Genomic DNA, 25119 nt, shown 5'->3' with positions numbered 1-25119 from the left:
GGCAGAAATTAGATCAGGGTTTACTGGTAGATTCTAGGTAATTTGCAGTGGATCAGCAAGGGTTTCCAACTTCCAATGGTATAACAACAGTGACAACAAAAAGCCTTTCCCCCCTCTTAAATTAGGCAGCAGATATCAAGACAATTTGGAGGGAAATAGGAGGAAGTTTGTATATGAAAGGATGTGTATGGAAGCTCCAGTTCTGTTACTGGGCTGAGAATGTGCTCAGAGAAACCATGTTCTGCAATTCTGTGACCACCTTCCTGAGGCACTATTTTGCCCCTGGATCCCGTTGTTGGACCTTGAGGTTCCAGTGCAAAACCAAGTAGATCCCATCTAGAGTCTGGGATCTACTTGGTAGAGCCTAAAGTAGGCTCTAGGTTCTACCAGGTCTAGTGTCTGCCTGTGTCTTTACAGCAGCTTGATCTGCAGATATCAGCAATAATAATATTTATTTCTGTGCTATGAAAAGCTACACACACACACACCAATTCTTTTAGATCAGGCTGCTGTTAAAGGCGCACAGGTGAAAGCTAGTCTATATTTTTCTGCTCGGTTAGCAACCCTGCAAACCAGGGGCAGAGCCTGGTGGACTCTGACAGAAGCTGAATGCACAGCACAGCTCTTGTGGCTTGTGCTGGGGAGTATGGTGTGCTGAGTCTAGACTTGGCTTCTAATGCAAGGTGAAGAAGTTGCAAAGGGAAGTGGGTGTAAAAACAGTTCTCATAGTTGCCATTGCCAAGTTGCCACATTGCTCTGTCACCACACTAGTTCAATAGAACCTGTGGGGGAGTGTCTACGGAAAAAGTACAAACATGCATCCTGCAGCCTGTCACACTGCAGTATGTGGTGTGCTGGAACTGAGCTTGATAACATAACTCCTCTTTACTGCACATGTGCGGGATACACAGTTCAAGCAGGGGCACTATGTGGACATGTTGCTGCTGACTTGACTCAGGAAATTCCAGCTTTACTAAAATAAGCATGTCGTTCCCAGCCATAAATTCTGGCTTTTTCACACACACACGCCCACACACCCCTCTCACTCTCTCTCTGGACTGTTGTTGATGTCTTTACTCCTGCTTAGTCAGCAATCCTACCAATAAAGCACCACCAATTTTTCTGTAAGCTCTTCAGCAACCACTGAAACACTGATACTTTTTCTGTTTTAAAAAGCTGGCCAGGAATGGTCATGATCCATTTCTAGTCTGGAAACTAGTTTTTGTGAGTGGGATATATGGTCATGCTTAGGAGTATAGCTTTTTCTTACCTCCTGCTTCAGGCAGCAGGTTTTCTATCATCAGAAAGGGTACCAGCATCCCCTTGCCCCATTTTTAGAGTACTGCATAAGCTGTTCAGCTGGTTTTAAAAATTGTATTTGTTTAATTTTTATGGTAATTCATCAAGAATCTTTGGTATGGGGTGGGTTACAAGTTTAAACAAGCAAGAACAGAACTGGTATTTATCAGTTGGGACGACCCCACCCAAAAGACTCTCCCCAAATTAACTATGGTCATTCATCTGCTAAAGGAATACGACCTGTTCCCCAAAAGTGGTGGATGCCCTTCATTGCTGTTTTGGCTGCCCTGCTGAGGAGGTCCACAAGCATCTGGGGCCCCTCTCACAGGGACAGGCACCTGGAAGGAGCTTAGCTTGGGTGTTGCAAATTGCCAGCTCAGCCACTGACAATGGCCCAGGGTGCAGCCTCTGACATGCACAATTCCCCACCCTCACCCACTATTCACAGTTCCCCTGCAGAGTTATGTAGGCCAAAGCGATGGTGCAGATCCGTGGCAAAATGATTAGTGTGTGAGAACTTAAGCCTCCCTGGCTTGTTTTTCGCAGGACGTCTGTGCCTTTTTACAAACCACATCACAGACAGAAAAAAACCCGTTCAAGAGGTGCAGCCTTTCCTCTGGCATCTCCATGACAGGAAATACTTTCCCTTTGTTTGCCTAGCACCCCACTGAGAAAGGCACAGGGGCCCTGCTACAGAAGAAGGGGTCCGCTAGGGTTGAGGGGCGGAAGTAGCACCCTCTGCTCTGGAAGACCCCACCTCTGGACCCAGGCGGGCGGCTCGTTGGGGTTACCAGCAGATATGTGCTGGAGCTGCAGCACCCCCCGCCCCCGCCCCCGCCCCCGCCCGAGCCCAGCAAGCCCGGCTCGCAGTTCATCCAGCGAAGTCAGGCCGGGTGGCCGCCTCCGTCGTCAGCCGCGGGGGTGGGGAGCCTCTTCCAGCCCGGGGGCCAATTCCGTACTGGAGGAGCCCTCAGGAAACGTATCCTAGGGGAGGGCCAAGCCACGGAAAGACACACGCAGGTCGGAGCGCAGAACTCTTCCTGCAGGGGACTCAGCTCCGGGAGGGGAGTGTCTTGCAGAAGATGGGGCGCATGCGCAAAAGCCGGCAGGCCCCCAAACAGGCAGTGGCCGGGGAGAGAATGGCCGCCGCGGCCCGGATCCCCCCCCACGGGCCTGCTGGGGGCCCCGTCGCCCCCGCTTTGTGCTGGGACCTTGCCCTGCTTGCGTCAGCTATTGCATCCCGACTTGACCGTCCTGCCTGCAGCGGAACCACGGACCGGCCGCGCGAGGCGCGCCAAGGAGCAGCGCCCCCGCCCGCGCTCCTTCGACGCCTGCAGCAGAGTGAGACGCTATGGTGGACTCCACCACTTCACAAGGCAGATGGGGGTCACGTCTTTTAAATATGCCCCTAAGTTAAACAGCCATCCCAAATAGAAAAAAAGCATAGCGAACGTCTAGGCCACAGCTTTGGTATCTGCTATGTTAGGTGTTTTATTTTCTGGGAGGTTGTTTAAAAAAAAAAGTGGAGGAGCATTCAAAAATGGTGCGCCCCAGCTGCAGTCTTCTTAAACGGCTCCTAGCATTGGGTTCCTCGGCATGGGGAGGCAAAGTTTTTGGGAGGTGCTGCCACCTGCTGAGGCCTGTGAGTTTGCAGCGGAAAAGACTCCATTTCGAGCGCTGAACCCCATGTTCCCCAGCTTTCTAGAGTTATCGCTTTTGTTTCTCTCTAAACATAGTGACTCTTTGGAGCCGTTTGACAAGCAAAAATTCAGCAGAGGGCTCAGGATGCACCTGCTGCATTTCTGCCTGCTAGGCAGGGTGTGTATAAAATTTGTCTCGTGCTCCTTTAAGATACAGAGCTTCCTTATTCGAATGGGAAACGGTGGTCATCCCGGTGTGAGTTCTGCATGCTTCACCAAAAAGCAGCAACAAAGGATAGAAAATAAAAATGAGCAAGAAGTACTCAGACTGGCAGTTTGGATCAGAGATGGAAGGATTTGAAAGGAGGGGGAACACATCACCTCCTTAACAAATTTTATATAAAGTGAAGAAGTTCTGTCTGGAGACCATCTATAATGAGATCTTGTAATGTTTAAAAACCTGATGTCAGTGGGCCAATTGACACTTTAAATGTTGTTGTTGTTGCTCAGTCGTTCAGTCGTGTCCGACTCTTCGTGACCCCATGGACCATAGCACGCCAGGCCTTCCTGTCCTGCGCTCTCTCCCGGAGCATGCGCAAGTCCATATTCATTGCATCGGTGATGCTATCTAGCCATCTCATCCTCTGCCGTCCCCTTCTCCTTTTGCCTTCAATCTTTCCCAGCAACAGGGTCTTTTCCAGTGAGGTTTCTCTTCGCATTAGGTGGCCAAAATATTTGAGCTTCAGCTTCAGTATCTGACACTTTAAATACCCTAACACAAAATACATGTACCTCTTATCAGTAACAATAGTTCTTCTTTGTGGTCTCTGTGCATGGGCTCTGCGCCTGTGTGGAGCCTCAATTCAGGAAATTTCTGTGGCTGAGGCATTTTCAGGAACCACCCTCACCATCCTAGTGCGCATGTCTCTAGTGGGTTCCCACCTATTCCCTCAGTTCTTCGTCAAATGCCATTGTGGCAGCCTCGTGCGGGATGTCTCTCATCGCTAACCAGTGCCTTTCAAGCTTGCTGAGGTTTTATTCTGTCTTTATCTTTTTCTGCTGTCATTATTCTATCTTTGATATTAGTTTTTTCTTGGTTTATTTTACTTCACAATCTCAGTGATCGCTGATCGCCCAAGGATGTATGGCCCTGAAAGTGCCATTCAGAAAGCGCATGTGCTGTGACAGCACAGCAGGCCCTCACCAACAGATGGGCACTCCCCCTACCTTTTTTGTTTGGGTGAGGCACATATTGTAGAGACATGCCCTCACTGCCAATCGTTTGCCAAACAAGCCTGCTGTAATTGTTCCGATAGGCTGAGAATGGTCTTGTGGAAAAAGGCCATAGAGGTGGTGGAAACACCAAAGGCACCTATGGTGTCTACCCAACCACAGTGGCGAGGGAGCAGTCACAACCTGGTACTTCTAAGGAGGTCCAACCAGTGGCCCCTACTTCACCCACTGTTCTGGCTCTAAACACGGGCTGTACAAACCCACCAACTTCAGGCTGATCCCTGGCATTCACGATGGCGAAAAAGCTTTTGAAAAATGCATATACGCCAAAGTCTTCTGAGTCCCAGAAGAAAAAGAAAAGGAAGGATTGGACAACCCAGTAGCAAAGCCACATTGGCATATATCTACTCCCCTGCCAATGATGGATTTCCCCATTATGATGCAGCGCCGTCGATGCCAATGATGGAGCCACCAGTGGCATCCCTGTCTGAGGGAAAGATAAGGGACCCTAATCCCAGCCGTGACTTGCGCACCAAGATGTTCCAGTCCAATCTCCAAGACTGTGGTCAGGACTAGTCCCTGGATTTGCTGGTGTCTGACTGTTTCCGCTATGATCAGAGAGATATGGACTGTCGGTTCCGTGTGTCAGGGTGGACACTGAGCCCATAGAATCCCAGAGTAGTTCTAATTCGGAGGAAGAGCAGTCGCTCCTGGGAGAGGAGCGTGCCCCTTTTTCCCAGGGCCCGCAGCTGACAGAGTTTCCTCCCACCCACATTCCTAGATTAGAAAGCAGTCCAGGGAGTGACCGAGCACCGATAGCAGACTGGTTGGATGCGCGGCGCAAACGCAGAGAGCGGCGCCAAATGGAGAGCGCGGAAAGGAGGTGTAGTGCCCGGTTGGCGCTCAAAGAATGGTTGCGCCCAGAGGATCCAAGGGAAAAGGGGAGGGATTCTCCCTAGTCCTTATATTCAGGGGTCTGCCAGTAATTGCTTTTCAAACGGGGACCAACTGTTCTAACTTAGGGCATAGGGATGCTGCTGCTCAGATCTAGTTGCTACCTGTAGAGCTATTAAGTTATAAAAGAAAAATAAAGCTTTGAAAAGAATCCCTTTGTCTGTGTCTGGACTTGGCTACTAGATTAGACTGAGAGCCCTCCAAGGAGCCCTTGACACTGTGCACCTCAGGACCAATCAAGATCTCCCCATTCAGATTGGGACCAAAGGTCAGGGTGGTCTTTGCCTCCCAGGCGACAGCATTATGGGGAAGACTGGCATAGCCATTGAACCCAAGAGGACTGGTATGACAGTTGTGACTATCCTGGAGCCTCCTTGAGATATAGATCTGCCCCTTCAGCATCGCTGTCTCAGCTACCTGTTAAAGAAAATCTGTTGTCTCTGCTACTACCGTCGGTATTGAGGTTGATTCCACCTTTCGCCCAAAGTATGTTGCCAACAGCACCAGCTCCACATGGAGTCCTGAGAGCTTCTACACCATCTCTTCTAATACTGTCTTCTTCAGTCCCCTCCATCTCCTCAAAGGCAGCACCTGCATAAGACCAGACAGTCTGTTGTATCCCCATGTTCTGATTCGGCCTCTTTCTCTTCCATGGCTCCTTCCATCTCTTCCCTGGATGGGGCAGTAGGATCGCAGGACCTGGCATCCCCTTCCAAGGATATGGGGCACTTCTCTGAGCAGATCTTATGAATAGGCCAGTCACTCAGACTAGAGGCCCAGCAACCGGTACAGAGTGTTAAGGATCTGGTACTTGATGCAGTTCACTTGGAATCATCTGTACCTGTCGCAATCCCATTCCTGCCAACATTCCTGCAAACGGTTCACCAGTCACAGAAGGCACCTTCATCAAAATGTTTGGAAAAGATGTACAGGATCCAGGAGAAGGATGCGGGGTTCCTGTTTACCCATGCTTATTCCGCTGGACTCAGTCATAGTAAAGTCCCCCCAGGGCAGATTGCAATGGGTGCATTCATCTCCAGTGGATAAGGAGGGCTGGCAGCTTGATTTAATGGGACATGGGATCTACTCATCCACTGCTTTGGGATTGAGGGTCGCTAATTATCAGGAGATCATGTTGTGATACCAACTGTATTTGTGGGAGAAGATTGGCTCCCTGTGTGACTATCTGCTGGAGGATCAGAGAGAGTATGTGAGGGTATTCCAATCTGAGGCAACATGGCTCGCTCGGCAGTAGAACAACATGGCTAGACAGCAAGCTGATTGTGATGCCAAGGCGATGGTGGGTGCATTGGCACTTAGAAGGCATGCCTGTCTACGACCGGCGGGACTCTCACAAGGAGGCACACTGTCACATAGAGGATATCATCTATTTCTTTCAAATTCTGTTGAAAACTACTGATGTACTTTATTCAGGTTTGTTGAGGAGATGTACCTTTCACTGGGTTGGTGTAGTTCTGAGCAGCAGTTCAATAGTTATTAAGGTTCTTTTGCCCCATGAAAACCTATGGCAGCAATTGCTGGCAAAGTTATGTCGGGCATGCTCAGTTTTACTCTGAAGCTAGAACGCTGCCAGTATTCCAAGGTAGAATTCAATTACTCCGGGCTTCAACATTCAAGGCCAGTCCTTTTAGTTATGGAATGTGACACCAAATGGTGAAACATGTTGCTACATGGATTGGGACCCTAGCTTGGGTGGTAGGAAGACTCCCCCGCCCCCATGGCCCCAATGAGGATCAGACCCCTGGTGCCTAGGGATGTCAGAGAAATCTGCAACTGATTCAAATGACATCAGATTTCTGTGAACCTGGCCTATGGATTGTGCAGCATACCAGCTTTTTCCAGGTCAGATGGCTTCCAAGGACTTGCGGACCAGTCTTTCACCAGGGAGCATTTGTGCAAATGCACACTTGCACAAGTGTGCTAATGCGCATTGGTGAATGAAATTTGCATACAAAAAATCCAATTCTGTCAATGGGTGGACAACGGAAAAAAAGACATCTGACAATCTGCAAAACAGACAGAATGGATTTAACAAAATCCGTACATCCCCACCCATGCCTCCAATTTACGTTGCTGAAAAGGCATCCAGCTGCAATATAAACTGGAGGCAGAGAGTAAAACCCACTGCGCACCACTCTAGAGTCTTGATCCATGTGAGGTCCCATGAGCTTACTTTTGAGTTAAAAGGGGGGGGACTAGGGCTGTGCACGGACCCCCCAACCTGTTTCAGACCCTGATTCAGGGCTTCCAAATTGGCCACGATCTGCCTTGGCCCAATTCGGACCCAGGCCGACTCGCTTCAGACTCCAGGTCCAAAGCGAGATTCGGACATCCAAACTGTCCTGCCAACTGCACAAGCCCCCTGCTCCGTACCTGGACCTGTGCTAAGCGCCCGCAGCCATTGGACTCTTCAAGGGAGTTGCCATTTTCTTTTAAAATGGCACCTTGTCTATTTCTCTGTCTCAAATGTTGTGGAAATGGTGGCCGTAAGGCAGTTGCTTATGCAACATTGCAGGCATAAATAAGCCATTTACACCTTTAATGTAACATGAAGTTTGACCCTCAGATAATTTGAGAGGCATGGGGATGGAATGCATCCATGGGGCTAGCGGAAGGATCAGGGTCTCACATATTTCTGAAAGCAGAAATGCAGTATAAGGGCCTGATCCTTGCTCTTACTTTCTGTGTTGTGGGAAAAGGACGTGCAAGGATCATGTCTCAGACGACATTCACATGTTATGCTGAACTTGCATTCGCGCTCTATGTATGCTTATTAGGATGGTTGTCAGAATCTAGCCCTGTTAATTCATTTTCATCATGTGTAAGCTCTGCACATGAGGAAGGGAAGCACGGATGAGCTCACAAACTCCACACCTCCCTTGCTGTTCTCATTGCTTTCTACTCGGAGGGTTACTGTCTGCGTAGGACAGCCTCCTCTCTCCATGGAAGTTCTCCTCGAGATGTAAGAATCCTCATTCTTGAAGTGAAATCATGATTACCATTAGTTAAGTATTAATAATCCAATTTATCTTGTAGGTAAACTTGCAAGAAAGCAAATTCAAATCCATTGGGGAGAAGGTAATCAAATATTTCCTTTTCTAAAACCAAGGAAATTCAATGCTCTCATCTCATGTTAGCGCTAGCTCAGCAAAGCCAGGAAACTGGAAGCTAAGGCTGATAATACCTTAACTGACATGGCGGTTGCACAACATTATCACTGATCACAGGAGATGTCAGTTAAGGCTTTAGCTTCCAATTTCCTGACTCAAGCTTGAGCCAAGGTGAGATAGCCTTAACTCTGGTCTTAAATGAACAGGTTTTTAAATCACTGAATATAACCTATGCTGGTTTTACAACAGATAAATTTAAATTTATGATGTCATATGTTACTTAGTATTGCTAAGAGTTAAAGGCACGCTACAATAAAGAAAAGGGGTGACGTCAGGGGCCAGGGCCACACCCCTTGTTGTCATCCAGCCCATGGGGTGCAGGGCAATCTGGCCCCCCACCCCAAAACAGTTCTGCATTCAGGGTTGGCCCAATATATTTTGTTCTCTGAGGTAAAATGCAAGATCTCTACCCCCGCCTCTCCATGTACAGAAGCCAACTGACCTAGCAGCTGAATCTTACCTCAACACCATCAATAGGACAGAAACCTCTGCCACGCCTGAGAGCAGCAATCTTAAGGGGCACAATGGAAGCTACTACCACACACTGCTCTACTCTCCAACACCTTGCTGCTTCTCCCTATCCCCTGGTATCCACCGCTTCAGGTGGCCACCTCACTCTGAGCAATGGTAAGGCCAGCCCTAGTTAAATTGGTGTACGTTTCTAAGACAAATATGCCCTATCCGACCCATGCAACACAACCCAGATCCTTTCACTGTATTGTGGTTTCCCCAAGGAACTCTTGGCAATTCTAGTGGTATTATGTACTGAGAATTATCTGTAAGAGTTCCTTTACAGAGTTCCTTTACCATTCCAGGGGGTCCATTAAAGACAGGGTCTGATGGCTTTCCTGCATCCTACAAGGCCCTCTAGTTTCAAGTTGTAGGACAGATGTATCCAAAGGAACTGGGACTCTCAGACTGCAACTGGGATTGCTGGCTCTACAGAAAAAGAGCAACAACAACCTGGCCTGTTCTTGTGCCTTTAAACAGCAGAAATCAACAGATCAGGCATTGCACAGCATGGTGATCAGCATTCTCATCTGGAAATGTCTGTAGATCATGACGCTGTTAAAAGCATGGGAGCAAGGGCAGTTTGTGTTTGTTTTTTTAAGTGCCAATCCTCTTTGCAGCCTGCATGGATTTTTATTTGAAGTAATGTATTGTTATCTCTGTCATGTACACCTGAACTGCTCTGCTCACTTCTCTCTTCTGCTGTAGAGATTAGAACCTGAAACAGGTCTGCCTTTTTCCTATTTGTTTGCTTGTCTCCCTATAGAAAATGGGAATTGAAAGTACTTCAAATCTCAGTCACAAGACTCCTAACCATGAGAACAAGCAGCTTTGCAATCATCAGATGCTTGCTCTACTTTCTGTATTTACTTGAAATGTGCTGGTATATGGGGAAATCTTTGACTCTTTTGCCTGACAAGTTTTTACAGTCCCTGAAAAAAGCGCTCTCATTTGTCCTTATTTCCGAGGCTGCCAAAGCTGTTTTTGGCAGCATCCTCTGCCTTGCAATGCTGCATAAAATGGAAAGATTCAACCCACCATGGAGACATGGAGACAGAGAAAGCTGCACTTGCTATATGCGCAGGAACTTGTATCTGGTAAGAAGTTGGCAACTCTACTCACCACTGCAGGCAGTTTGCATACAACATGAGGGTAGTTGAGCTCTAATTTAGGACTGAGCTATATGTGCACAGCAATCACATAATGTTGCTTTTCTAAAGCTATGCCACTTCAGACATCAAGCATTGTGTCACACTACTTCCCAATATACTGTACTGTGCAAAAATCTTAGGCCACCACCAGCTTTGTTGTTTTAGCAAAGTTTTAATGACCATCCATAATTATTTTTCGGTCTCTGTATTAAGATACAAACAGAAAATACAGGAAATATGTACAGGCAAAAGTCAGTATTTAGTGTGACCTCCCTTGGCTCTAAGAACATCTTGAACTCTTTTGGGGAGACTGTCCTGAAGTTTTCTGAAGGAATCTTCTGGTATATTATACCAGGTTTGTTTTAGCACTTCCCAAAGTTCTTCTTTAGGTGCAGGTTGTCTTTTATTTCTTTCTCTGTCCAGGTGATCCCATACTGCCTCTATAATATTCAGGTCTAGACTCTGTGGAGGCAAGTCCATGACTGTCAGTGTTTTATCAGCTGTTTTCCTCGCTAAATATGATTTCACTGCATTAGCAGTGTGCTTGGGATCGTTATCATGCTGAAAAATGAAACCATTCCCAATCAGGCGCTTTCCAAAAGGAATGGCATGATGAATTAAAACCAGTCTGTACTTTTCAGCATTCATGATCCCATCAATACGGATAAGATTGCCAACACCACAGGCAGAAATGCAGCCCCAAACCAGGACAGACCCTCCACCATGTTTCACTGCAGGCCGCAAGCACTCATTCGTCCATCTCTCTCCAACTCTTCTTCTCACATATTATCGATGATTGGACCTCAAAATTTAGGGATGTACGAAAGTCACCTTTTCAACGGGGTGATTCGCGGTGAGGGGGAGGCACTCCGCACCTCTCCCCGAAATCCTGATCTGGCTGGCTCCGCTCCGCAGAGATTCCGCAGAGCCACCGGCCGGGGCCGCCCGCAGCCAGATACGTGGCTGCTGGGCAGACTTCTGAGAAAAAAAAACCGCGTACGCAAGTGGCAGCGGCTCCGGTGGCTGCCATTTGCATTCCCTTTTTTTCGCTGTTTTAGCCTACGTAAATATTTACGTGAGCTATTATGGTGAAAAAAAGGGGAACGCAAATAGCGTAGTGGGCGCCATTCGCATTCCTTTTTTTCCTGCCGTTTTAGCCTACGTAAATATTTACGTAAGCTATTACGGCAGAAAAAAAGGAATGCAAATAGCGCCCACTACGCTATTTGCGTTCCCCTTTTTTTCACCGTAATAGCTTACGTAAATATTTACGTAGGCTAAAACAGCGAAAAAAAGGGAACGCAAATGGCGGCCGCTGTAGGCGCCGCCATTTGCGTACGCAGTTGTTTTTTTCTTGCCATGATAGGCTACGTAAGTATTTATGTAGCCTATCACAGCAAAAGCAGCTACGCAAATGGCGCGGTGGCCACCATTTGAGTCTGCAGCAGCCGGCCAAGAGACCAGCTGCCGGAGCCGCCACTGGAGCTGGAGCCGCCGCTGGAGCTGCCACCGCCGGAACATCCGCCCCAGGTAAGCTTTGGCCCCGGGGGGGATTCGGTGGGGGGTGGGAGGCCGTTCCGCCATGGGTTTCGGGGGGCCGAATGCCAGTGCATTCGGCCTCACTGAAATCCGTGGCGGAATTCTCCGCCATCCCTACCAAAATTTCAAACTTGGATTCATCACTCCATAATACTCTTTTCCACAGATCCTCATTCCAGTCTTTGTGAGCTTTAGCATATCTTATCCTTTTCACCCTGTTCCCCTTCTGCAAAAGTGGTTTCTTGGCTGCTACCCTTCCACGAAGACCATTCCTGGCCAGGCGGCTGCTGTTACTCTAGTGTAAGGGGAGGTCACACTAAATACTTGCCACTTTAGCCTTTGGAAGCTGTTTTTTCTGATTTTTTTTTCTGTTCTTGAATACTGCATACAAATTTCCTGTATTTTCTGGTTGTATTCTAATGAAGAGACTGAGAAATAATTATATATGGTCATTATACCATTGCTAAAACAAAAAATCTAATGGTGGCCTAAGACTTTTGCACAGTACTGTATATATTTTAAAAAATCAATCCCTGTTCATAGAAAAGTCACATGTCAGAGAGGAGGATTCTAGCCACCTTCTCTCTAACATGGTACTTTCCAGTGTTCAGGCTGTTTGTTTTTAACCTGGGAAGCATTCCAACACAAGACCTCCCACCTACGGTCTGAAATGGTGCCGTCCTAGGAAGGCTGTACTACAATATTTTTCTGCACGTGTACTGTATCAACCATATGTTACTGCCGGAAGAATCAGAAAACTCAGGGTTATTCGCACCAAAGAAGGAGTGCAGATGGCAGGGTTAACAGGAGTTCGGGTGCGGTCCCAGAATCTCTTCTGATGCCATGGGTTAGTAAGGAAAGCATGGCTCTCAGCATGTGCAGAATGCCCCCCCCCCCATCAATAAACAAATCCAGGGATTTCCGATATTTTTAAATTCTTACCAGGAACCCTACTGAAGCCTCAAAATCTGCTAAGGAATCCAGAGAAACAGGTAGATAGTGGTGCTATCAGTTGGCCCAACACAAGGTCAGAAACTACAAATGAGCACATCTCCGCATGCCATAGGGTGATTTTTAAGCAACTACCATCCCTCTTCCCCTTCACCTGAGATAAGAAACTGATACTGTACCTGTCTGGCATAGTGCTCCTGTGTGTCCCGCTTAACCCTATCCTCTTCCATTGGCTTGTGAACATTTTCAGAGCTGCTCTCCAGGAGTGGGTGAGGGTGATCCCATGTGGCAGCTTTGCACAATCCTGAGTTCTCAGCGCCTGCCTGGCAGTGTGATGTGAACCTTTCCAAGTCATCCAGAGACACTGTAGGCCTCATGTGTTCAGCGGAGTAGCCACAGTCCAGCAGGGGGCAAGCAGGACCTGTTGTGTAGGGAGGCTTAAGAGGACCATGTGATGCACTGAGGGTGGAAAGAGTGGCTCTTGTTGCTCCAGAAACGGGGAGCAGTGCCTTCCCACCAGGGTCAGTGGCGTTTGTCATTCCCGCCCCTGAGGCGATGCAGTGGTGCTGGGAGGAACCTGCCTCAGGCTCTTGAACAGCATTCACAAACCGATACTCATACTCCGGCAGCTGCTCCCTACCAACCGCGATGGAGGCCCCTGTGCTGGTGTTCTCCAGCAGGGTTGTAGTGAGAAGATTCTCAGAAGAAGACACAGTCTGGGTCATGGGTCCCAGCTCTTTGACATATTTAGCCGGGATGTAGAAAGGCTGGGCTTCTTTGCTCTTTTTAACATGCCACCAGTGGTCATTCGTTCTCCTCAAAAGCATGTATCTCTCATTGGGTTTGATTGAAATAAATCGCCCATCCTTGGAAGTGTACTCAAAGGCATACTCCACCAAGACGTACGTCTCTTCCTCTCTGTCCTGTGGCTCCATTCTAGTGTCCAAAAGTAGCTTCCTGTGAACAATTTCTTCTCTCTGAAAGACAGGGGGGGGGGGTAACTATAGAAAGGGACTTAGGTCTTTGTATTTATAGCAGGTTTTTTTTAAAGGAGAACATTCATTCTGTAATAAGGAGAATTCTGCAGCCCACATAACAGGCAAATGTAAGATACATTCATTTATTTTTGCATCATGATTCTGTATCTGCTAGACAAGGATCTATGCATTTTCTTTGGGTACCATCCTATCCATGGCTGGCCGGCATGCTGGGAATTGTATGACTTTTTTCTGTCTAAATATGCACAGGTTTGCTCTGCTAATGTATTATTTTTAGACAATGTATGCAGTCTGGAGCAGATTTTCATCATATTTTGTGGCAATGTGCCAAAATTAAAATACTCTGGAAGATAAGTTCCGTGATAAGTATGCAGTTCCATTAAATGCATTGGCAATGACACTGGGTTACATTAGAGACTCAGCGCTTCAGGAGCATCAGGAGTTTATCTGGAATTTGTTAACAGCTGCAAAAAATACTTACAGCTACCAAATGGAGAGTCAAAGCGGCTCCTTCATGCAAGATGTGGTTGTGAAAAATATGGCAGATTGCCAGATGGTAAAATGGACTGAATATATTGATGGTGGAAAGGTGAAAAGAGATTTGTTTAATGAAAGCTGGGTTCCTTGTATACATTATATGAAAGTTAGATATAAGTTAGATATTAATTAATTAATGTAATTTATTTAAGGTTGAATTATTATATGATGGAGCATTAATAGTATTTATTGTTTATTTGCTTATTTGATAGATTGTATAAAAGATAAATTATTATTGATACTGTACGAGCAGGTAGGCATCTATTTATAGTAACAACATGTTTGAGTAAAGATAATGACTATTATACAGTTACAGAGATCAGGTTTAAGTAACTGTGGATATATAATAACATGAATGTTTGCACATTATACTTTTGAAATATTATAATTAATAATGTATTGTGCACAATACACACACTCACACACACTAATTCCTAATTGGTTCCTTTGAGTAGCAAGCTAAATAGAGCATGCCTGGATAGTGAACACCTTTCAGCCTTAAAGCATGCTGACTGTACAGGGGGAATACATATCTGGTGAATGCAGGAAGGGGGGCTGGCTTGAACTGAGTAATTTGAACCTTACTGTTAAACATATGAAGCTGCCTCATACTGGTGTGGTCCAGATGCTAATGTGAGGGAGGCATCTAGGCCACACCAGTAGAAGGCATCATTTGGTGCCTCCCTCTCCCATCCCTTGTTAATGTTCCCTATGATGTAGCATTATGTCTGTACTGGAATAACTATAATTGCCACTAACCATAGAAACTGTAACCACTGTTAGAACCTGGCTGGCTTCAATCTCTGGTTTATGAACATATGAACGGCCATGCTGGCTCTGGTCCCACAGTGGCCAGCCAGGTGCCCATGGGAAGGCCACAAGCAGGACATGGCCACACCACAGCAACCACCCACTTGTATTCGCCCAGCACATTCAGAAGCATGCTGCCTCCAACACTTGAGCTAATATAGAATCATAATTAGAGGCCATGGATAACCTTATCTTCCATGAATTTGTCCATTTTTTAAAGACACAGGCCATTTGCTAGCCTAGGGATATAGTCTAAGAGAGCGTAAGCATCTTTAACAAACAATGATAATTGTAAAGCCATATTAACAATCCTGTGAATTTCAGGCCAAAATGAAATAACAGCACAGCAGTCCCCAATCTTTTTGGGCTGGGGGGCACATTTGGAATTTTGAAAGTCTTGTGAATGCTCTCACAAAATGGCTCCTATGGTGGAGGCTTGCCTATTCACAAAAAGGCATGGCCAGTCACAAAACACCCATTTCCCACAAAGCAAACTGGTGAGGTTAAAAGAAAAATAACTTGCCCAAGAACCTAAGTACAAGGCAGAGGTGGGGGTCTGCGTTCCAAAACGCAACGCCACTCTTTCGAAACCACAGTTTTCTGGTCCGACACCAATCACAGAAGGCAAATTGGTGAGGTTCAGAGACAAATAACTTGGCCAAGAAACCGAGTACAAGGCAGAGGCAGGGGCTGAGCCCCAAATACTAAATCATATATTTCCCCCTACAAAGTACAACAAAATACCCATTTCACAGAAGGCAAACTGGTATTGCTCAAAGAAAGAATTGTACACTGTGAAAAATGAAATTGTTTCCCTCTAATATTCCCTTTCCTTCTGTAACTGTTTTCCTGTTTATTGTAGGTGGTAATTGTATTGCTAATTGTACTCAAGTCCTTGAAGTTGAGGTTGCTATTGAAAGGTGAAACCTTTGATCGTCTTTTGTTTGATGCTTGCTTAGAGATGTGGATTCTTACCTAGAGGCCTGAGAAACTGCATTTGGTTTGTTTTTCAGCCACTGTGGAGTTACTAATGGTCTCTGTGTTAAATCCCCGTGTGCAGGAGTCTATTCCTGTTTTCCATAAGCTGACTGTGTACTCTAAATGGCTAATAAGTAGGGAAGGTGAGAATGGGTGTCTGTCTGGCTGCTTCTTTCCTGGCGCATAAGGTCAAAGACAGGGAACAAAGGGCGCTGACCTTGCAAAAGTGACAAGGAGGCAACTGGAGCTGTGCGATGCCAGAGGCAGCAAATCTCCAGAACCAGTTTCAGCTGGCCGCAAGTTAGCTACATTCAAAGAACTGGGTGAAATCCCTTGAGGAGACAGCCCATGCCATCCCCAAAGCGCCTAATAACCCTGGAACAAAGGAAGCAAGTTGGAGGTACAGCAGACCCAAAGGACAGCGTGCACATGTGCTAGACTCCCATTCAACATCCCTGCGCTATGCCCTGGCCTGGCCAGCTTGGGTTGTACGTGTGCGTAAGTATGAATGAATGGTTAAGTTCACCTACTGAATTTCCCTTCTGGTTATGGGTAGCATTCCCACACCACCTGCTGTCTTGGTAATAAAGCGTTAGAACTGGAAACTTGTGTTCTTCACCTCTGTTTCTGTAAGGTCCTCAGAATTTCAGCCTGATCAGGCAAGATTTCTGCTTTAAATAGTTAAAGCCTTTAACAATTTGTGCCCAGAGAATTTCAGTAATTGGGTGGTTTAAATGAACAGTAAATAAAGGACAGAAATAACCAAAGGACCTCCAACCAAACTTGGGAAAAACACACCACAAACAAAGGAGTGAACAAACACAGACATATCACACACACACCCAAAGCCCAGACAGCAGGCTACACACGTGCACACAGGCAGAATATCCCCCTCACTACCACCTACCCCTCTAGCGAACCAGAATGCTCCCTGCCAGCCCTCTAGGCCACCGGGACCACCCCCAGCTTCCTTTTAACTTTTTTTCTGGGTGCACTTCAGAACAAAATGCTGAGCTGCAGCCCCCTGCCATTTTCATTACTAAGAACACCTCTGGGGCCCACATAAGACGCAGAGGCACTCCTGGAAATAAAGATGGCACTGGAGGCCAGTACTTCACTTTGCAGCATGCCAGTCTTCCAGTTGAAACGTTGATATTATTTTAAATATGAGAACCAGAAAAGGCAAAGATCCTGGCAGGCACCAAGAGAGGTGTCTGTGGGCACAGGGGTGCTCATGGGCACAATGTCGGGGACCCCAGAAATAGTAGGACAACCCAGACCATATCACTAAGTATTCCAACACCTGAATTACATTGCCAGCAACTAGGGGTCCATAAGCAACTAACGTTCAATAACATTCTCTGAGGTGTCCAATAGACAGGATACATTTTCATGTTGTGTTAGCCTACTTTTAAAATCAAAAACTACTTGCTTTTGATGTAAAAGACTAGGACACTGAAGGTCGTTATTCCAAAGATCTCTAAAAAATTGATATCAATCTTACCCTCATCTTAAAAGTTTCTGATGAAGATATTGATTACTTGTTGCACTCCCCTGTCCCTCTCCAGGCACAGGGCATCCCACAGGATCTAGAAAATCAGTTTAATCCAAGAGAGCCTGGAACTAATCAGCAACCATTAGTTCAAGTACTTCGCTCACAAAGGGGATGTTAGCAATTGGTCTATAGTTGTTTTCACTTCTGGGTCCAGGATAGGTTTCTTAAGGAGTGGCCTGATTACTGCCTATTTTAAAGTGGCTTGTACCACCCACCAAGAGGAATTTATAACCTGAACACAGCCAAGAAGGAAAAGGGTCAAGCATACAAGTAGTTGGCCAAAAATGACCAAACACCCTGTCCACATCCTCAGGCCTCCGCAACTGAAACGCATCCAACACAATTGGACTAGATGGAGTTCTAGACACCTCTGCTGTTGGGACTGTGGAGTCCACATCATGATGGATGTGAGCGATTTTATCTTCAAAGGGTTGCACAAGCTTGTTACAGTGTAGAGGGTAGAACCAGCTCTCTGTCTGGGCCAGATTACAACAGGCTTCTCACCACCCAGAAAAGCTCCGTTGGGCGACACTGTGAAGATGCAACGGAGGTGGGAAAGAAATGCTTCTTTGCCATTCTCACCACACAAAATAGGCTGGATAATGGGCCGTAAGCTGTGTTCAATCACATTCAACTCAAGTTTTCCTCCACCTGTGTTCTAGCTGTCATCCAAGTTGCTTCATTGCCCTCAGCTCAGATGTATACCAGTGTGTTGCCTGGGCCCTGCAATGAGGGAGAAGGTGATTAAGTGCAATCATGTCAACCATCTCAGTCACTTCCATATCCCACAGAGTGACCAGGGGATTGACAGGAGCACCAGCCTGTTGTTCTTTTGTATTTGGTTCTTTCTTTCTTTCTTTCTTTCTTTCTTTCTTTCTTTCTTTCTTTCTTCCTTCCTTCCTTCCTTCCTTCCTTTCTCTCTCTCTCTCTCTCTCTCTCTCGCCCCCAAATTCTCTCTTCCCTACTAGAGCTTCCACCTCAGCCGAGCTTCTAAAATTTATGGACAGATCATGAATCAGGCCTATTATTTCTGCTTCCACAGGAATCGATACTGATTTCTCTCCATTTGAGGTTGTGGACATTCCCTAAACCTCCTATCATGCAGAGTTTCTCTGACTTTTGTGTAGGGTGCCAAATGTCCTACTTTATCATCCTCTATTTTAAAGGCTTTCCAGTTCAATCTGGTTGAAAGATCAAGAACCCTAAGAAGACAGAGAAGAAGCCTTGAAGTTGTCCATGAGCAGTTGGCCACGATGCCACGTATCCTTAACGACCTCCAAATGCGGCCAGCTTGGAGGAAATCGCCCATGGAGAAACACCCCCCCGCCAGCAGGCTGAGCAGGCACACAGGCAGGACTGGCAGCAGCAGTTGGGGTAGCTGCCCACACCTTCAAAGAGGCCCACTGCTGCCTGACCACCACCCCGACCTGCTGGTAGCCCTCCTTCAGCTAGCCTTTGAGAATGAGGTGCCAGGACTCTGCTGGGGAAAGCCCCCCTCCTCCCAGGAACTGTCGCTCTCACTGCTCAAAAACCGAGAGGGGCTCAGGAGAAGATGCCTGGGCAGGAGGAGGCGTGGCCAGCTGAGAGAGACCCAGGAGGCTTCAAAATGCTGCTGGTCAGCTGAGAGAGACCCAGAGGAACTGAGGAGGTAGAAGGGCTAGTTTCAGATTAGGCTCAGGCTTTAGGCCTTAAAGAGCAGTTCACTAAACAGAGCAAGTTTAAGGGCTCAGCATATCATTTAAGTTTTAAAACACACACAGGAAAAGGATCCAGACCTTGCAAGACACAGCCTTCCCAAATCACCTACCCTTTGTTTGCTGTCCCCTCCAATCACCTATTGAATAGAGAATCTCCCCTCAATAGCTCTCCCATTCACTGTGGTTAAGAGTCCTCCTTCCTGAATAGGACTCACCATTCCCTGGGGGACCAACTGACCTACCTCCCCAGCCACTGAAAGCCAGTGCTCATCAGGAGTTCATACACAGCCACCCTTGCTTTTCAAACAAAGTGCTCCAATCAGATTCGTTGCAGCAGCTGTTGGGCCTACCTATACAAGGAGGCATGCTTGCAAGGGAGCCAGCTCTCTGAGCGTGGGGAGCTCCAGGGACCAAGTGTCTCAGCCCCAGTGATAAGGCATCAGCAAACAAGTGAGTTTAACAATGGGCGAGGAAGCCAGGGCGGTGAACTTACTCTGTACTCACAGTGAATAATTCTAAATAAATAATTTCTCCACCTTCTCGTAGTAAACAACTACGTTTTCCAGGGAAAACACACCCAAATAAAAGAACAGTTATGAAGGCAGAAAGCAAGCAGGGGGGCAGGGGCTATCCCGTGTATTGCACTGAGTGCCACACGTACGGCTATCTGCCCACAGGACGGAAATTGTGGATGTGTGCTTGGTGTAATGAGCTCCTGGCTCTCAGGGAACAAGTGTGTTCCCTTGAGGCCAAGGTTGCTGTCCTGGAGAAGCTAAGAGAGGCAGAGAGGTTGGTGGATGAGACCTTCAGGGGCTCTTTAGCTGTGTCCTACTCCCAGGGTGACAGTGTCTCTGTTGTCATGGAGAATGTGGGTCTCGGGGAAGGAGGGCGTCATTCTGAGGAAGAGGGAAATGATCTCTTAGAAGGGACCCATTCCTCAGAAGACGAACAAATATCCTCCCGTGCCGAGGATGTGCCTCTGGGGCGAAGGGGGCTTGTGGTAGTGGGAGATACGATCATTAGACACAAAGACAGCTGGGTTTGTGATGGGTGTGTAGACCGTATGGTGTGAAAGCTGTGGCTATCACGCACCGTCTAGATAGCCTAGTAGATAGTGCCGGGGTGGAGTCAGTGGTCGTGGTCCATGTTGGTACCAACGATGTGGGGAAATGTAGCCATGAGGTCCTGGAAGCCAAATTTAAGTTGCTAGGTAGGAGGTTGAAATCCAGGACCACCAAGGTGGCTTTCTTGGAAATGCTACCTGTTCCATGCGCAGGGCCAGCTAGATGGGCAAAGCTGAGGAGTCTCAATGCGTGGATGAGACGGTGGTGCCAGGAGGAGGGGTTCAGATTTGTTAGGCACTGGGGAATGATTTGGCAGAAGCTGGGCCTGTACAAGAGGGACGGGCTCCACTTGAACCAAAATGGAATTTTGTATTCAATTTTGTATTCAAAATGGAAAAGTGTATTCAATACTATCCCGTGTATTGCACTGAGTGCCACACGTACGGCTATCTGCCCACAGGATGGAAATTGTGGATGTGTGCTTGGTGTAATGAGCTCCTGGCTCTCAGGTAACAAGCGTATTCCCTTGAGGCCAAGGTTGCTGACCTGGAGAAGCTAAGAGAGACAGAGAGGTTGGTGGATGAGACCTTCAGGGGCTCTTTAGCTGTGTCCTACTCCCAGGGTGACAGTGTCTCTGTTGTCATGGAGAATGTGGGTCTCGGGGAAGGAGGGCGTCATTCTGAGGAAGAGGGAAATGATCTCTTAGAAGGGACCCATTCCTCAGAAGATGAACAAATATCCTCCCGTGCCGAGGATGTGCCTCTGGGGCGAAGGGGGCTTGTGGTAGTGGGAGATACAATTATTAGACACAAAGACAGCTGGGCGTATAGACCGCATGGTGAATTGCCTGCCTGATGTGAAGGCTGCAGCTATCACACGCCGCCTAGATAGCCTAGAGGATAGTGCCGGGGTGGAGTCAGTGGTTGTGGTCTATTTTGGTACCAACGATGTGGGGAAATGTAGCCATGAGGTCCTGGAAGCCAAATTTAAGTTGCTAGGTAGGAGGTTGAAATCCAGGACCACCAAGGTGGCTTTCTCGGAAATGCTACCTGTTCCATGCACAGGGCCAGCTAGACGGGCAAAGCTGAGGAGTCTCAATGCGTGGATGAGACGGTGGTGCCAGGAGGAGGGGTTCAGATCTGTTAGGCACTGGGGAACGATTTGGCACAAGCCGGGCTCCACTTGAACCAAAATGGAACCAGACTGCTGGCGCTAAACATAAAGAAGGTGGCAGAGCAGCTTTTAAATGAAACCCTGGGGGAAAGCCGACAGGAGCTGGGAAGCATCTGGTTCGGGTGAAATAATCCCAAAGGGATGAAAATGAAAATGTTTTTGATTGCCCAAATGTAGGAGGGGAGGAAATAGGCCAGGAGCACATGGTAGAACATAACAACCAATGAAAGGGGCCAACATCCCATAGCAAAAGATGCACATGCCAGAGGCATCTGGGGAAGGCTACTGTGTAGAGGTGTTCCTATGCAAATGCTAGAAGCCTCCACACCAAAATGGGAGAGTTGGAGTGCTTGATTTTAAAGGAAAGCCTGGATATAGTGGGCGTTACAGAAACCTGGTAGAGTGGAGAGAACCAGTGGGATACGGTCATCTCTGGATATAAACTCTACAGGAAGGACAGAGGAGGGCGTACTGGGGGAGGTGTTGCTCTGTACGTCAAAGAGGGCATAGTATGGAGCGGACTAGAACACGTAAAAGGGGTAGGTTCTTCCACAGAAGCGCTGTGGGTGACAATACCAGGCTCCAAAACTAATTTAGTGTTAGGAACGTGCTATCGTCCCCCAGACCAGAATGCTCAAGAGTGACCTTGAGATGGAAAACGAAATCAGGGAGGCCTCCAAACAAGGTGTTGTTGTAATAATGTGTGACTCCAATTACGCCTACATTTAACGGAAAAATGCATGTTCCAGTCATGACAAAGAAGTTACATTTCTTGATGCCCTAAACGATTGTGCCCTAGAACAGTTGGTCATGGAACTGACCAGAGGGGAGGTGGCCTTGGATTTAATCCTAAGTGGTGTCGCCCAGGACCCAGTATGAGATGTAAATGTTGTTGAACCAGTTGGAAACAGTGACCACAGTGCTATCAGATTTTGTATATATTTAAGTGGAAAATTGCCCAGGAACTCCAGCATAGTCACATTTGATTTCAAAAAAGAAAACTTCTCCAAAATCAGGGAACTGGTGAAAAGGAAGTTGAAAGGGGAGTCAGGAGGGTTAAATCCCTTCAAAATGCCTGGAGATTACTCAAAATCACAATAATAGAAGCCCAGCTAAAATGTATACCACAGGTCAGGAAAGGTAGCATCAAGTCCAAGCAGTTGCCAGCATGGTAAATGAGCAGCATCAAGGAAGCTATTAGAGAAAAGGGAGCTTCCTTTAGAAAATGGAAGTCTTGCCCTAGCGAGGAAAACAAAAGGGAGCACAAGCTTGCACAAAGGTAATGCAAGCAGATAATGAGATGCAAAAAAGCATTTTAAACAGCATATTGCTAGCACTATCAAGGCGAACAATGAAGAATTCTTTAAATATATCAGAAGCAGAAAACCACTCCGGGAGGCAGTTGGACCACTGGATGACAATGGAGTTAAAGGAGTACTGAAGGAGGACAAGGAGATTGCAGAGAAGCTGAATGAATTAATTCTTTTCATCTGTCTTCACTGCAGAAGATATAGGACAGATACTTGTGCCTGAACTGATGTTTTCAGGAAGGGAGTCTGAGGAACTGAGGCAAAGAGTGGTGACAAAAGATGAAGTTCTCAACCTTATTGATAAATTGAAAGCAAATCAATAACCGGGCCCAGATAGTATGCATCCTAGAGTTCTCAAAGAACTCAGTTATGAAATTGCTGCTCTTCTAACTAAAATATGCAACATGTCTCTACCAGAGGACTGGAAGATGGCCAATGTCACACCAATTTTCAAAAAGGGATCTAGGGGGGATCCGTGAAATTACAGGCCAGTTAGCTTAACATCTGTTTTGGGTAAATTGGCTGAAGGCATTATTAAAGATAAAATTAGGCAGCATATAGAAGGATAAGCCCTGCTGAAAAAGAATCAACACGGCTTCTGCAAAGGTAAGTCCTGTCTCACTAACCTTGTAGAGTTCTTTGAGAGTGTCAATAAACATGTAGACAGGGGTGATCCGGTAGACATTGTTTACTTGGACTTTCAAAAGGCTTTTGACAAAGTCCCTCACCAAAAACTCCTGAGAAAACTTAACAGTCATGGAATAAGAGGACAGGTCCTCTTATGGATCAGTACCTGGTTAAAGAACAGAACGCAGAGAGTAGGAATAAATGGTAAATTCTCCCAATGGAGGGAAATAAATAGTGGGGTCCCACAGGGATCTGCATTAGGACCAATGCTTTTCAACCTGTTCATAAACGATCTGGAATTAGGAGTGAGCAGTGAAGTGGACAAGTTTAAGGATGACACCAAACTATTTACGGTGGTTAAACCAAAAGGGATTGTGAAGAGCTCCAAAAGGATCTCTCCAAACTGGGAGAATGGGCATCTAAATGGCAAATGCGGTTCGAGGTAAGCAAGTGTAAAATGATGCAAATGATTTTTGGGGGCAAAAAATCCCAACTTCAAGTATAGCCTGAAGGGATCTGAGCTGACTGACGAGGAAAGAGATGTTGGTGTTGTGGTGGACAGCTCAATGAAGACGTCAACCCAGTGTGCAGCTGCTATAAAAAAGGCAAACTCCATGTTAGGCATAATTAGAAGAGGGATTGAGAATAAAACTGCCAACATCATACTGCCCCTATACAAATCTATGGTGCGACCACACTTGGAATACTGTGTACAGTTCTGGTCATCACACCTAAAAAAGATTTTGTAGAGCTGGAAAAGGTGCAAAAAGGGCAATTAAAATGATCAAGGGGCTGAAGCATCTCCCCTATGAGAGAAGTATACAACAGCTGGGCTTGTTTAGTTTGGGAAAGAGGAGGGTAAGGGGAGACATGATAGATTCCTGCATTGAGCAGGGGGTTGGACTTGATGGCCTTGTAGGCCCCTTCCAACCCTACTATTCTATGATTCTATTCTATGAGGTCTGCAAAATCATGCATGGTGTGGAGAATGTGTGGAGAATTTCTCCCTCTCTCATAATACCAGAACCTGGGGTCATCCCATGAAGGTGATTGGTGGGAGATTCAAGACAGATAAAAGGAAGTCCTTTTTCACACAGTACATAGTTAAACTATGGAATTCTTTACCACAGGAAGTAGTGATGGCCACCAGTTTGTATGGCTTTAAAAGGGGGTTAGAGAAATTCCTGGAGGAAAAGGCTATCAATGGCTACTAGTCTTTATTTATTTATTTAATTTCTTAATCACCCATCTGGCCTGTCACCCAGCCACTCTGGGTGACGTACAACAGAACAGTACAATTTAAAACCGTAACATTACACATTAAAACATCGTTTAAACATACCCTAACCCACCCCAAATGCCTGCCTGAACAACCAAGTTTTCAATGCATTGTGGAAGCTCATTTTGAGGAGGCATGGCAGAGTTCCCTAGGGAGTGAGTCCCACAGAGTGGGGGCCACCACAGAGAAGGCCCTCTCCCTCGTCCTCACCAGCCTAGCTGTCCTGGCTGATGGAACAGAGAGAAGGCCATCTGAGGCTGATCTTGTTGAGCGGCCTGTCTGTTGCTGGAGGCACTCCTTCAGATAGACTGGGCCAGAATTGTACAGGGTTTAAAGGTCAAAATTAACACCTTGAATTTGGCCCGGAAAACAACTGGTAACCAGTGCAACTCCTTCAGCACTGGAGTGATGTGGTCTTGCTGACGGCTGCCTTTAATCAGGCGAGCCGCCGCATTCTGCACCAGCTGCAGCTTCCAAACCGTCTTCAAGGGTAACCCCACGTAGAGTGCCTTACACTAGTCTAGACGAGAGGAGACCAGGGCATGTACTACCGATGGGAGCAGATGGTCGGGAAGGTAGGGGCATAGCCGCTGTATCAGATGGAGTTGGTACAGTGCTGTCTG

At 46.8% G+C, this 25119-nt stretch overlaps 1 protein-coding gene across 2 annotated transcripts in view; it reads right to left on the bottom strand.

Annotated features, from left to right (window-relative positions):
- The window catches only part of ARHGAP27 (Rho GTPase activating protein 27), a 101465-nt gene that overhangs the window by 55650 nt on the left and 20696 nt on the right, over positions 1 to 25119 (bottom strand). The window contains exons 1-3 of one of the 2 annotated variants that reach the window (XM_084857209.1): positions 19286 to 19339; positions 17998 to 18069; positions 12648 to 13445 (exon numbers count right to left, since the gene is read on the bottom strand). In XM_084857209.1, the coding sequence (XP_084713335.1) occupies positions 12648 to 13445; positions 17998 to 18015 (816 nt within the window). In that variant the 5' untranslated portion in view covers positions 18016 to 18069; positions 19286 to 19339. Of the gene's footprint in view, positions 1 to 12647; positions 13446 to 17997; positions 18070 to 19285; positions 19340 to 25119 lie in introns of those variants that run through there. The other variant, XM_084857210.1, reaches the window with a different exon arrangement.

This window comes from Heloderma suspectum, chromosome 5 (genome assembly GCF_057233095.1).
Source record: "Heloderma suspectum isolate Gila_16-S chromosome 5, 16-S_ref, whole genome shotgun sequence".
Lineage (NCBI taxonomy): Eukaryota > Metazoa > Chordata > Lepidosauria > Squamata > Helodermatidae > Heloderma > Heloderma suspectum.
Note: the sequence above shows the minus strand (reverse complement) of the source record. Positions and strands in the feature narration are given on the sequence as shown.